Raw genomic sequence first — 14,324 nt, 5'->3', positions numbered from 1 at the left:
TTATGACACTGAGGTGTCACATAGCACATTGTGTCCCAGCGCAGCAGGCCAGTCACCCAGCTGCATCGAAGATAGTTGACTGGTAAGGAGCCAAATCAGTCAGCATCTGGTTTTGCCAGCCTTGTCATGCTCTGTCAGGTCCTCCCAGGGGCAGGCTGGCCGGCCCACAGCTGGAAGAGACATGCTAAATGTCTTCTGATGAGGCCAAGGCTTTCAATACTCTGTGCTCACTACCAGTGATCATGCCTGACCTATTTCTCCCTTTGTAGGGGAATGGTTCCTTTGAGATTGAGTCATAGAATAGTGTATGGGTTGACGCATATTGCTAATCTGCGGCTTTGGGAGTGCTGTTTGATACAGGTATTTATAGACTGGATTAAGAGAGGAATGTTCAGTATGGGATGAGATACTGTGGTTTTGTTATTTAGGTTTACGGGGAAGTCAGCGGGGTGTTAACATAACAGTTAGGCTAAAGGCATCAGCATGTTTCAGTCAGCTAACCTAACGAGTGTGCTAACATACTCCCTTAAAAGACCTTAGCTTGAAAAATGAGAAAAAAGCGGCAATAGTACGGTTTGTCCATTTTGAGAAGCCTTAGCCAGTATACACTTCCTCAAAATAGTCTGAGTTAATCTAAGATAATTCAAGAAATGTCATTCATTTTGACGTTTTTGCAGAGTTGATCTTAGTCGTGCAATTTTACATCTAACTAAGATGTTTGGTGCAGTATTTCTCAATGAAAAATGTGCATGAAAACGAGTTGTCTCTCGTTGAATGACGACAAACACTTTATTGAAAAGTCCTTACTGTTGACTAATCACTGACGAAAGGGCATAGACTTCGACTCCGGACTTTGGCTTGCCTCCAGAAAAAAATGTGTGCCCGAAAAAACCCTCCAGTCCAAAACGGAACAAAAACTGAACAAAATGTTGTCAAAATATATCCACAAACTCTTCCGAATTGTTTGGCTGGGAAGCATGCGGACGCCTTAAGTGGCATTCTAAATTAAGATGTACAGAAGAACAGAGAGAGCAGGCAGGTCCATTGGGGTACATCTGGTGTGGATGTTTGTTTTGTAGCATGCCCCCACACTTTCTTAGGGAATGGGCCACGTGTGGCGGAGTGATCAAGGGAGACTTTCTCGCGCTCGTTACACACTTTAACAAATGTAGTACACTGTCATTTTGGACAGTACTCATTGACCATTCTACAACCTCAAGGGATGGCCTACATTTGATTTCCATGGAGTGAACAAAATCGGCAGCATGAACTTAAATGGTAAGTTATTAGCGTTCTCACAAATCAATTTCGTACTATTATCTACACCTCTATTTTCTTTCATCAAGAAAATAGAAATTAGACATGAGCTTATGACCTCCACGCTTACTACTGCCAACTTCAAATTTCAGAATCTCTTAAAAGAGCCACAAGACGGCATTTCAATGTTTAATTACTACAAAATTCTACATTCTGTGATCAATTTGAAATTGAACTAAATTAAATCATAATGATCAATACAATTTCAGTCTGACCCCTGGATTCTATGGGATGCCACCAAAGGTTTTATAAAAAATAATGTAACTGTATTTGCGTCTGGGTTGAATAAATCACAATGAAAGAAGATATCAGAATTGGAAATGTTGTTAACTGTTCTCAACAAACAGAGCGTTCTCAACAAACACACTTTTCAGACCAGGTAGCTGTTACTCTTTCCAAAGTCAAGACATAACTTTAATTTATTGATAAGACCAAGCAGAATTTGCCATCCATCGAGTTAGATTCAACCATTACTTTCATGGTAATCGTCTGTTATTTACTGGCCAACAAGCTATGCAGTAGTGACCGATTAGCTGATATAGCAACTGTTGAATCTGAAACAGGTGAATTACTAGCAGAACCCAAATTCATCAATCAAAGATTCTCCCACTTCTTTAAATAACAGTAAACCTCTGATTGTAATAATTAAGAACTCCTCTTATCTCAGAGGAAGCCACCTCGCCGGGAGCCCGAATTTCTCACAATGAACTCGAAAGGGCATTGGATAGCATGAATAAAGGCAAATCACCTGGCTGGGATGGTATTATTATGGTCTATTTAACATTTTGGAATGAATTATGGCCACTATTGCTCGAAATGATTAATACAGCCATTCAGAAAGGTTCATTTGGGAGAGATGTGAATACAGCACTAATTTCGCTTTTATAAAAAAAAGGTAAGGATGCCACCCAGTGTTATCACCATCGCCGCCTATCTTTGAACACAGATTTTAAACTGTTTTCCAAAATGTTGTCCCGTCTCAAGACTTTCTTACCCAAATTGAGGACCAAAGTGGGTTTGTTAGTGTTTATCCTCGGATAACCTCCGTCCACTATTACATATCTTAGAAGCTTCATCAGAAACAACGGCTCCTTGGGCTGTATTATCTCTCGACGCAGAAAAAGCTTTTGATAGACTAGAATGGTCATATCACTGGTCTGTCTTGGAAGACATGGGAATTTGCTCCAATTTCTTTAAAACCTACTGATCACTTCATCTCATTATACACAGACAATATTTTACTATGTCTAGACAATGTATCTCAATTGCTCCCAAAAACATTGAATATCATAAATAAATTCAGCTTCACCTCAAGTTATAAAATTAATCTAACCAAATCAGCCCTACTGCCTCAAGACCCCGATGGAGGACTTTCCCATTTTAAATATTTGGGAGTAGATATATTTCCTTATTTAGATGAAACCAGTGCCAGAAACTTTAACAGAAGCTCAAATCAGTTCAATCTGGCCTCCAGTAGATGGAATAATATCCCAGTTGCTTTAACCGGCAGAATATCTATCGTCAAAATGAATATATGCCAAGGCTACATTTCTGTAGTTCAATGCTTCCCATGGCTCCCCCTTCTGGCTATTGGGATAAAATTCATAGTGCGGTTTCAAAATATTCAGTCTCATAAGAACCAACTATCTGGACAATTGGCAGACTAAGTTAAAATATAATTGTATTTAACATTCGTGACAGACGGGATGTATTTTTTCGTCAATGGAAAAATGTGTGAAGATGCTTTCAAAGCAGGGGATAGCCTCAGCACGTCGGGGCTAGCTAATAGGTAGAGAGCATGTTGTAGCTCATACTATACTGAACAAAATATAAACGCAACAATTTCAAAGATTTTGCTGAGTTACAGTTCATAAGGAAATCAGTCAATTGAAATCAATTCATTAGGCTCTAATCTATGGATTTTACATGACTGGAAATGCAGATATGCATCTGTTGGTCACAGATACCTTTTAAAAACAAGGTGTGGGCGTGGATCAGAAAACCAGTCAGTATCTGGTGTGACCAACATTTGCCTCATGCAGCGCGACACATCTCCTTCGCATAGAGTTGATCAGGCTGCTGATTGTGGCCTGTGGAATGTTGTCCGACTCCTCTTCAATGCCTGTGCGAAGTTGCTGGATATTGCCGGGAACTGGAACACGCTGTTGTACACAACGATCCAGAGCATCCCAAACAGGCTCGATATGTGACATGTCTGGTGAGTATGCAGGTCATGGAAGAACTGGAATATTTTCTGCTTCCAGGAATTGTGTACAGATCCTTGAGGCATGGGGCATTATCATGCTGAAACATGAGGGGATAGCGGCGGATGAATGGCACGACAATAGGCCTCAGTATCTCTGTGCATTCAAATTGCCATCGATAAAATGCAATTGTTTCGTTGTCCGTAGCTTATGCCTGCCCATACCATAACCCCACCGCCACCATGGGGAACTCTGTTCACAACGTTGCCATCCGCAAACCGCTCGCCCACACGACGCCATACACTTGGTCTGGGGTTGTGAGAGTGGTTGGACGTACTGCCAAATTCTCTAAAATGACGTTGGAGGCAGCTTATGGTAGAGAAATGAACATTCAATTCTCCGGCAACAGCTCTGGTGGTCATTCTTGCAGTCAGCATGCCAATTGCACGCTCCCACAACTTGAGACATCTGTGGCATTGTGTTGTGACAACTGCACATTTTAGTGGCCTTTTACTGTCCCAGCACAAGGTAATGATCATGCTGTTTAATCAGCTTGTTGATATGTCACACCTGTCAGGTAGATGGATTATCTTGGCAAAGGAGAAATGCTTGCAAACAGGGATGTTTTGAGAGAAGCTTTTTGTGCGTATGGAATATGTCTGGGATCTATTATTTCAGCTCATGAAACATGGGACTAGCATTTTACATGTTGCGTTTTTATATTTTTGTTTAGTGTAGTTTGCTGTCTTTCCAGCTTCAGTTTGAAGTGATTGTGTTAGCTGTGTAGTTGGCTAGCTCCTCTGAACAGTGTCCTGACGAGAGTACAGTCAAAATCAAAATTGTGCATCATTAGCTCATTGGATGTATTATGTATCTAAATAAATGTCACTAGAAAACAAGTTAAGCAAATGTAACTACTTTGCTGTTATTCTGGCTGCACTGTTTGACGTGACTGTGTTAGCCGTAGTTGGCTAGCAAGGGAAAAGGGACTTTGCCTGCCAGCATGGCAATGGAACATTTAGAATGACCGACTGGGTCGCGTCCATAGATACAGAACAAAAAGACTGAACGACTGTGTCGCGTCTCTGGCAACCTAACCGATATATTGAACGACCAGCCAGCCGGCTTGTGTAGTAACCCTAGATTTGTGTCAGGACTATATCTCATGGAAGGATGAAATAGTATGAATAAATTCATTAAAATAACAAACCGTGTGCCTATATATCCTCCAAACACCGGCTTCTCTGGCATTATCACTTAAATATGAGATGCATTTCAAACTGTGATATGTTTTTGATGTGCAAGGAATAAGCCTGGATGTGCAACAAAAACATATCACAATTTGAAATCTGCATCCAGGCTTATTCCTTCTAAACTAGGCCCACAAGATCATTGTTAGATATTTTGGAGGATGAATATTCTGCAGTACCCTAGATACAGGAACTGTAAAAGGAATTGATTTATGCCAAAGCTGTCCCACAGAAGAAGAAATAAAAAACTTCTATGCTTCTAAATATAGATGAGTGTTTTTTCCTTTTAGAGCCCCAGAAGAGCCTCTTGGAATAAGAAATGGGCATATGGACCACACACCTTTAACTCAATATGGACTCAATATGGCCATTTCTTATTCTAAGGGGCTCTTATGGGGCTTAGGATGGCCATGAGACAGGGGGTCCAGACAAACAGTGATAGGGGGGTTTGTGGGGTAGGCTAGATGCCAGCATTTCTCAGAGTAAATGCTTGTTTTCCAATACAAACAAGCCACACCGTGGCCATCCCAAGCCCTGGGCTGTCAGTCAGACAGTGCATCAAAACAGATCTGACTCATGATAGCCATGCCTTCCCATTCCTCCCTCATCTCCAACCCTTCCCGACCCATCCCAGTCCCCAAGCTCATTTTCCTTGCTCTGGAACTCAAGGTTCATGCTTTCTCCTCTACCGGCAGGCAGCTAGGCTAATCTATATGCTAATGAGAAGATTATAATCAATGAAGGCTATGCCTGCCAGGCCCCAATCAATACATTACGCCAGCAAACAACTGAAATGTTTGCATTTCATAAAGCCAGACATGTTATAAGGTGTGATAGTCTTTGGTGTTTTAATGTGGTTGGGAAGAGTGCCATCATCAAGCAGCTGATTACATCTGTCTGTCTATTATTCTATAGGCTTATGAATGCATTGCATAGGCCATAGTATTTTTTATATTATGACGTTTGAATTCCACTGAAAACAAAACCAATTTCATTTTGCTCTTATCTATAGGCCTATTCAATTATCCTTTCAATTTATGTGCGCTATAATGAAATGGCTGTTTATAATTGTGTGGCTCTTTCATGTGTCTGTCAGATATAATTGAGATAATTAATTTGAGAAATATACTCAATCTTTCATACAGACTTCCACAATACCCAATAATATTGCATATTATTTCCAGTTCCTATTAGCTTATTTGTGAGAGGATTCCCATGACTAGCATATATGATCCTATCCTGAATGTTCATGATGTGTGTAGACTATAATAATGAATGATTATAGACTGTTATAACCCATGTCCTAATACAATAATAACAGATGGAATCAAATGTTCTGTAATAAAAACAAAAATATATATATAAATAGATAGGACTATACATTTACAGATTTGGTTTTGTACCTACCCAATATGGTTTTGATTATGGTTAGGCTATTATGTGGCTGAGGCTTCATGCTACCAAATTCAGTATTCTGGCAGGGGGAGGGTAGAGGGTGAAATCATTACCGTCATCTTTATTAGAGGGGGTGCTGCCGACCAATCGGCATGCTGCACTGCACAGGGATTCCATAGGCACCACGTTGGCTGTCGCTAGGATACCACATAATCAGGAGGAAGGCAGGGGATAGGTTGGCGGGCTGTGTCTGTTGAAGCTGAGATGGGGAGCAGAGCAGAGTGTTAGTAGGGGATAGAGAGAGAGGCTGAGGTTTGGATCCACCACACAGACACAGTCAGACAAAGAGGAGCAGCATCCTACAGGGCCAGGGTCCCGGGGGATGGGGCATCACACTCCCGCAGCGCGCTGGGGGGGCCAGAGGAGGTAGGAGCATCATGGGCTTTGTCTCTGCAGCACACCTCTTTCTATTATAGCCATAAGCCTAGCTGAAAAGCCATTAATGTACATAACCTATGCTCTTTTCCTATATTGATCATGGTTTTGACTAATGCGTTTTGCGGTGTATATTTATTGTGTGTCATCACAAATCGACAAGAGCTCATTAAGTGATGGGGGCTCTTGTGCTTACTGTACTCTTAGCTCTGTATAGACAGCCTGTCTGTCTCTGTGTGTCTTTAAAGCCCTCGTCCTCTGAACTATATGCAAATCTTCAGACATCAGACCGATGGTTATTTTAGTCTTGGAGTGACAAGAGCAAGCCCATGAATCCAATAGTATTTTCTTCTGTTAATACTGGATGCAGGGGTTTGTGGGCCATCTATTTGTAACATCTTGGTGTCTAGGGGCTTGGTTTACGAGACAGCCCACTCCTAGTGTAGCCCTCTGCTCTAATCAACCCAATACAGAATTCCCTGAGCAGAATTCCTGCTGCCTGCCAGTCGAGGTGGTGGAGTGGGGGTTCCATGACTGATGAATGAGTGATTCCTCTTGGAGAGACGGGCAGCAGCGTTGCCAGAGGGGAATCCCTCCGTGCCTAAACGGGCAATAAGACCCAGGCTGTTCCTGTGGGAAGGCTACACCATGACGAGGAGGACAAGGCTTTGTTCAACCTAAAGTCACTGTGAAACCAGACTAGATGTCAGGCATAAATCTCTCACTGGGGCAGGCAAGTTAATTATAGGGGGGACATCCAGATGTGAAATAATGCTCTCAATGATTGGAATTATTGGCAGGAAAAGGCTTTTGTATTGTAGCCTATAGCCATGAATAACCAGTAAACATATGGCACCTATTAGCTAGTCCAGTTCTCTGTGTGGTAGTGCACACTACCTGACTTTACAGGGGAACAAGGTGAGGTTTGTCATCACTGGATGTTTCTTAACCTACAGTGCAATGTAGGCCTAGGCTATATCATATGACACCTTGCCTTAACCCACTGAAAATAGAATTAAGAGGAGGGGAGAGGAAATGGCTTAGGAATTGCTGCATAGCTACTACAGACCTTTTTTAATTACTTCCATCACAACCCTACCCCAACCACTCACACAGTCAAAATCCACAATCCATTCCAAACACTCAACCTGAGCCCTATGCCCTCTCTTCCTCCAATCTCCCTTAACCCCTCAGCTGTTCAGCTCCCTCAGCCACTCAATCTCTTCTGCCCAGTGTACTCGGAAACCTCACTTCTTCTGCTAATGGAACAGCATGGCACTAGCGGGACATTCAGTCACTGGGATGCTTCCGCTGCTCTAGAGTCCACTACTAGACTGTTAATTATCACATGTTGGAGACAGAAAGGGTTCAGTAGCCAAAAGCCTAATACAAGTCTGACAGTAGATTCAGTATCAGTGTACTTAAACTTTATTGAAGTCATTGTTATCACACCAGCTGTGATTAGATACACTTTTATTGAACTTCAATGTGTCACTGGAATTCATTATCTTTCAGAATGCACTCTTCTCCCCTTATTTGACATCATGCTCACCATTAGACATGTTGAAGAAAGTGGGTTATTGCTGTGGTAATCTGAGAATGGTGGGGGATAGTTTATTTAGAAAGGACCCTGAAACTCAATTCCTCTTCTCTGTTATGTATTTCAGTACGAAATCAAACAAAACTGAATGGCTTCATTCACGAGAGCTCATGCATAGTGTAATGAGGCCTGTGATGATGTGGACTGCATCTAGGCCTCGCTACAGTGAGCTCCAAAAGTATTGGGTGACATATTTGTTTTGGTTCTGTACCCCAGCACTTTGGATTTTAAATGGTACAATGACTATGAGGTTAAAGTGCAGACTATCAACTTTAATTTGAGGGTATTTTCATCCATATCGGGTTAACCGTTTAGAAATTACAGCACTTTGTGTACATAGGCCCCCCCATTTTAGGGTACCAAAAGTATTGGCACAAATTCACATATCTATGTGTGTATTAATGGTGGTGGAAATTTGTTTTATTAAGGCAGTATGCTAGGGCTGTCCCCAACAAAAAAATTAACTAGTCAAAAAAATGTTGTGTATTTTTCCATATGTAGACACACCCTATGTGTTTTAATAAAATCAACTATATGTAGGCTACTGAGCTTGTCTGATACTTTAAGCACACTGTGATTTAAATAATTAAGACACACAAATGACTCGAGGGAGCCAGAGATCAAGATAGCCTAACCAGAAGAAGAAGAAAAAAACTGTTCCCGAACCACCGCCTCCCACTGCTGCTGGCCTTCGCAGATTCTGCCATTATGCTCCTGAAGTTGCCGGTAGTAGGCTACACCATGGGTTGGCAACCTTTTCCATTTGGAGTGCCAATTTATCTTAACATTTGTACCGATCCGCGTGCCAGTTATGATTTTCACAGGCACATTTTCTTGGAACAGTTCAATTTATTTTATAATAAAGTCGTCGTATCTCAATCATTGTCATGTGATTAATAAAAATTATATCTGTATCTAAATGAAAATTATACAAATCGAAAAGTAACTTCTATTATGTACAAATAGCCTACGTAAAGCATTGCAGCCTGCAGGTAGAAAATATCCTGATTTAAAAATAAATCACATTGGCTACGCCTGGCCTGTCTGTAAGGAACCTTGAAACATTGTATCAACTTGGTCCAGCCCTAAGCTTGCACTAACAAACTTGCAACATTGTATAAATATTCTGGATCCTCAGTTTCAGGAGCCAGTGAGCTCCAGACAAACACAGCTGTAGGCTATTTGTGCAAGGGATAAGAAGTAATCGGGTAGGCATATTTTATGACGTTTCCACCAGATCAGCGCATTACGTTTTTCCCTTTCACGCAGTGGTTATCAAAAGGGAGAGTGCTGGAAAGATTTTTCAAATAGGCTACATTGAGGAACTATTGTCATTCTCAATGGATGTAAAAACAGACTTCGTTTACTTGCTGTTTTTGAGGTGAAGAGAAAATTACTTTGAGAAGCTCCACAGCTCATTAGTGGTGGTGAGTTAAGACAATCAGAAATACTATCAGATCCCCAAATGGGCACATTTATAAGCCTACACTTGACAGGAGCGCTCCAAACAAAACACAATGAATAAATTCGTAAATGGACTGAAATAAACCAAAACGTGTTCATCGCTCTGGATAAGAGCGTCTGCTAAATGATGTAAATGTAAATCACAAGTGTAGCCTAGGTTGTGCTCTGCAAACAGCGTGTCCACTCCAATAATAATATATTGAATGCATTAACAGAAATTATGGTAACCAAACAAACATTGTAGATTAGAAATTATGGGATTTAACGGTAAATGTACTAGTGCGCCATCCCCACGGCCTCCGCAATGGATTAGTCCACTGAGACAGCAAGACGTGCCATAATTATTATTGTATTTTTTTTCAACTGCTCAACTAAAAAAATAATGTCGGTTGACCGACAGCCTATCAACCAAACAATCGACCAGTCAACTAAATGGGGTCAGCCCTACAGTATTTTCCCAGTTTCTTTCCACCAACGAGTGATTTTAAATCGAGTTAAGGAGGAAACCAACACCCTTCTCGAAACTGACGTCTTTCTTGGCGCAAATCATAATCCATGGAATTTTTCAGTTTTACCGTTTATCAGCATTTATAGTTTACACATTTCTGGCTCACTACAATTCAGTAGAAAACACATGGCCATTACCAAGCTACATTCATTGGAAAATATGTTCACATCTAAGTATTATTAGCATTTCGCCGTTGTTAAACTCTTCCTAACAAATATTTCATACTCGGAGACTGTCACACTCACGGTTGTTACTTCCCGTTTCTACTGATCTGTTTTCCAACGCTCTGCCAAACGCCGTTCTTGCAGAGGTGCGCAATATTATTGATTGGCGTGTCATCATTGGGGAAGACCATTTGGCCTAATATAAAAGTATTATTGTATGTGTATTGGAAAATATGAATAGGCCAACATATTTACTGGAAACACATTTGAGAATTCCTGTTCACCCTACGCATCGTGCAAATAGGGTTAACCCACTTGGTGGACATTGCAATGTGGCTCATATAGCGAGGATCGCTACAATCTGTATGATACATGTCTATGCTTGTGTAGCCCTCAATTATGTGTCCCATGTTAGCACAGGTGCTGAAATGAGACAAGTACAGTATGTATACATGCAACATTTTGCATCACCTTAGGAAAGTCATGTCGTTCTTATACAGGCTTATAGGCTTTAGGGTTGCTTTATGAAGTTCCACTGAACAGGCCAACACATTGACTGCACATGACATGGTTGGACATGGCCCAATATGTCTGTGACCTTCATTGTAACACCCCTGTTTCCTGTCTTGTAGGTTCAGGAGAGCTTGTCCAAAGGGCAGCAGGGGAAGGGCCAAACGAGGAGAGGGCACCATGGACAGTGAACAGGGGCCTCCAGCCTCCAGTGCCAGCAGCACTGGGACCACTGCCTCCAGCACAAGTACCAGCAGCAGCAGCAGTGCAGGGAGGCAGGCTGTGCCTCAGATCTCTGTGTACAGCGGGATTCCTGACAGGCAGACGGTTCAGGTAAACTTCAGGGTAAAAAAAAAACATGCCAGTCCAGTGTGACACACACATTCAAATGTTTTGCATGAACTGTTTTGCCCATTGCATTCCCTGCAATAATACAATTATTGTCATTACCCTACTGCCATCTGCTGGTAAAACATGCATGTACCGTAACCCGCCCACAATTGCACTTAGCTCACTACGGAATTTACTGCAACGCTTATAATAAATGAGACTATTATTACATTTAGACAAAAGTGCAATTTTATAGTTTTATCATTGTTTATTTGATGTAGTACACTGGCATCATGCAATCTGTCAATACTAATGACAGCTGATGAGGGTTGCTATGGTTCCAAGTTCCAGGCTCTGTCCTCTGCTATTTGACCCTTGACCGATGTGAAACCCAGCCTGAATTTGACTCTGAGTTTTGAAGGGTGACAGACAGGTCCTAGGTCTCTTCTATCCTTTACCCTTTCTCTCATATGCTCAACATAGTGGACTCCTGGCCCTTTGGGCTCAATAAGAGAGAAGTGAATGGATGTTTCCATCACAATCACCGCCCTCTTTGCCCCCTGGAGGCTTAGGTCAGATGACCTCTATTAGGCCATGTGCCCCGGGTCAATCCCTCTCTCCTGTTGCCTTAGCAACTGTGCTGAGGTTTTCAGTCAATTTGAGTCATGAAGATTGAATTAAGGATGTGCACAGGGACCGAAGGACTTGGTATAGGATAAGATCATGTCCATTACAATGTGCCTACTCTCGCTAACAAGAGGAGCACATTCCCACCCAAGGAATCTCCCTACCTGCTTTTTAATGGTTCGGTAAAAACAATGCAAATAATAACTTATTTTTTCCAAGTATTACTCCAACCATATAAGTCCTTTTTAAAGCCTGTTGTTGAGAATATTACCCCAACCGCTAACCTGTCTTTTTCTCCCTGTGTACTGTAGGTGATCCAGCAGGCGTTGCACCGGCAGCCCAACACGGCTGCGCAGTACCTGCAGCAGATGTATGCAGCGCAGCAGCAGCACCTCATGCTGCAGACAGCAGCCCTCCAGCAGCAGCAGCACCTGAGCAATGCACAGCTCCAGAGCCTGGCTGTCGTACAGCAGGTGAGCACGGGAGACGCAAGGAACTGTTAAACTGGGAAATGAAACGGGCCTCCAACAAGGCTGGGGGCTAGTGTTAGGGTTTTGACAAAGATGAGCGATAAGGCCAGTGTTGTGGTTAGGGTTCTGAAAGTTTGGTTGGTGAATCGAACAGTTATCTTCAGATGAAGAGTAATTTAAGTGTTGACCCCTACATACTCCCCTAATGGTTCGCACCTGTCATGTCACAGGCCAGTATTGCGGCAGGAAGGCAGAGCTCCACCCAAAATGGCACTTCGTCCCAGCACACAGGATCATCCCAGACCACAGTGAGTGCAGTGAGTCATGTCTAGTAACTAAGGGGTTGGGTTCTAAGATGTGTAGTGTTTTTGTTGATGTTTTGTAATCCTCCCTGTCTTCTCTGTCCTATCCCCAGATTAACCTGACCACGTCCCCGGCTGCAGCCCAGCTGATCAGCCGAGCCCAGAGTGTCAGCTCCGCACCTGCCGGCAGCATCTCCCAGCAGGCCGTAATCCTGGGAAGCACATCCAGCCCCACCACTCTCACTGCCAGTCAGGCTCATATGTACCTACGTGCCCAGATGGTAAGCCCCCAGAAGCATGCCCACTGGCACACATACTAGCTAGCTCAGCCACACTTCTGGAGGCTTAGTGTGATGAAGTGCAGTGTTTGGGAGTAGTGAACTACATTTTGCAGGAGCTTGGTGGTAGTTTTTTTTGCGGTGTAGCTAACTACTGAAACTACACACTGCTACACAAAATACGGGTGAAGTAGGCAAGGATTTCCATTGTTTCAACATCAGACCTGCCTAATTCTCACTTGAAACAGTTTTTGAGTTTAATAGGTTGGCGGCACCTTAATTTGTAAGGACGGGCTCGTGGTAATGTCTGGAGTGGAATCAGTGGAATGGTATAAAAACATCAAACACATGGTTTGATGCCATTCCATTAGCTCTATTCCAGCCATTATAATGAGCTGTCCCCCCCCCCCTCAGCAGCCTCCACTGCTCCAGAGTGATCTGTTCTTGCAATTTGTTGTCTGACATTTCAGATTTAGATAATATATCATGAAGTAGTTTGGATGTAGTGAACAACTTTTTCAAAGTAACTTTAGTTAAGTACACGTATTTATCTTAAGGGTAGCTTTAGTGTCGCTTACCTTCTTCCAATGTGAAGTAATTGGTTACTTAATAAACTATATTTTCAGAGTAGCTTCCCCAACACTGAAGTGTTTGTGTGCTGTTTGTGTCGCCACTGTGTGTCAGCCTGCTGGAAGGAGTGTGAAAGATGTATTGTCCTGCATCTCAAACTGAATCAGTTCAGTCTGATTAGATTACATTTTTTTCCCTTAAAGATTTTTTGACACACTATGCATGGTAAGAGTGAGCGTGAGAGAGTGAAAGAAAGCGACAGAGAAAGATCAGGTGTTTACAGTATAATTTGTCTCTACCCAAAACCATGGAGGAATTATTTACATATACAGTATCAGTCAAAAGTTTGGACACCTACTCATTCAAGGGTGTTTCTTTATTTTTACTATTTTCTACATTGTAGAATAATAGTGAAGACATCAAAACTATGAAATAACACATATGGAATCATGTAGTAACCAAAAAAGTGTTAAACAAATCAAAATATATTTTATATTTGAGATTCTTCAAATAGCCACCTTGATGACAGCTTTGCACACTCTTGGCATTCTCTCAACCAGCTTCACCTGGAATGCTTTTCCAACAATCTTGAAGGAGTTCCCACATATGCTGAGCACTTGTTGGCTGCTTTTCCTTCACTCTGCCATTCGACTCATCCCAAACCATCTCAATTGGGTTGAGGTCGGGGGATTGTGGAGGCCAGGTCATCTGATGCAGCACTCCATCACTCTCCTTCTTGGTCAAATAGCCCTTACACAGCCTGGAGGTGTGTTGGGTCATTGCCCTGTTGAAAAACAAATGATAGTCCCACTAAGCCCAAACCAGATGGGATGGCGTATCGCTGCAGAATGCTGTGGTAGCCATGCTGGTTAAGTGTGCCTTGAATTCTAAATAAATCAC

At 42.2% G+C, this 14,324-nt stretch overlaps 1 protein-coding gene across 6 annotated transcripts in view; it reads left to right on the top strand.

Annotated features, from left to right (window-relative positions):
• LOC121577749 (polyhomeotic-like protein 2) overlaps positions 1-14,324 on the top strand; it is a 46,466-nt gene that overhangs the window by 11,902 nt on the left and 20,240 nt on the right. The window contains exons 1-5 of one of the 6 annotated variants that reach the window (XM_041891610.1): positions 1,190-1,278; positions 10,970-11,192; positions 12,116-12,277; positions 12,505-12,591; positions 12,690-12,857. In XM_041891610.1, coding sequence (XP_041747544.1) covers positions 11,028-11,192; positions 12,116-12,277; positions 12,505-12,591; positions 12,690-12,857 — 582 coding nt within the window. In that variant the 5' untranslated portion in view covers positions 1,190-1,278; positions 10,970-11,027. Of the gene's footprint in view, positions 1-1,189; positions 1,279-6,396; positions 6,593-10,969; positions 11,193-12,115; positions 12,278-12,504; positions 12,592-12,689; positions 12,858-14,324 lie in introns of those variants that run through there. The other 5 variants (XM_041891608.1, XM_041891607.1, XM_041891605.1 and 2 more) reach the window with 5 other exon arrangements.

Source organism: Coregonus clupeaformis, chromosome 12, assembly GCF_020615455.1.
Source record: "Coregonus clupeaformis isolate EN_2021a chromosome 12, ASM2061545v1, whole genome shotgun sequence".
NCBI lineage: Eukaryota > Metazoa > Chordata > Actinopteri > Salmoniformes > Salmonidae > Coregonus > Coregonus clupeaformis.
The sequence above is the reverse complement of the archived record's forward strand: the minus strand, read 5'-3'. Positions and strand labels throughout refer to the sequence as shown.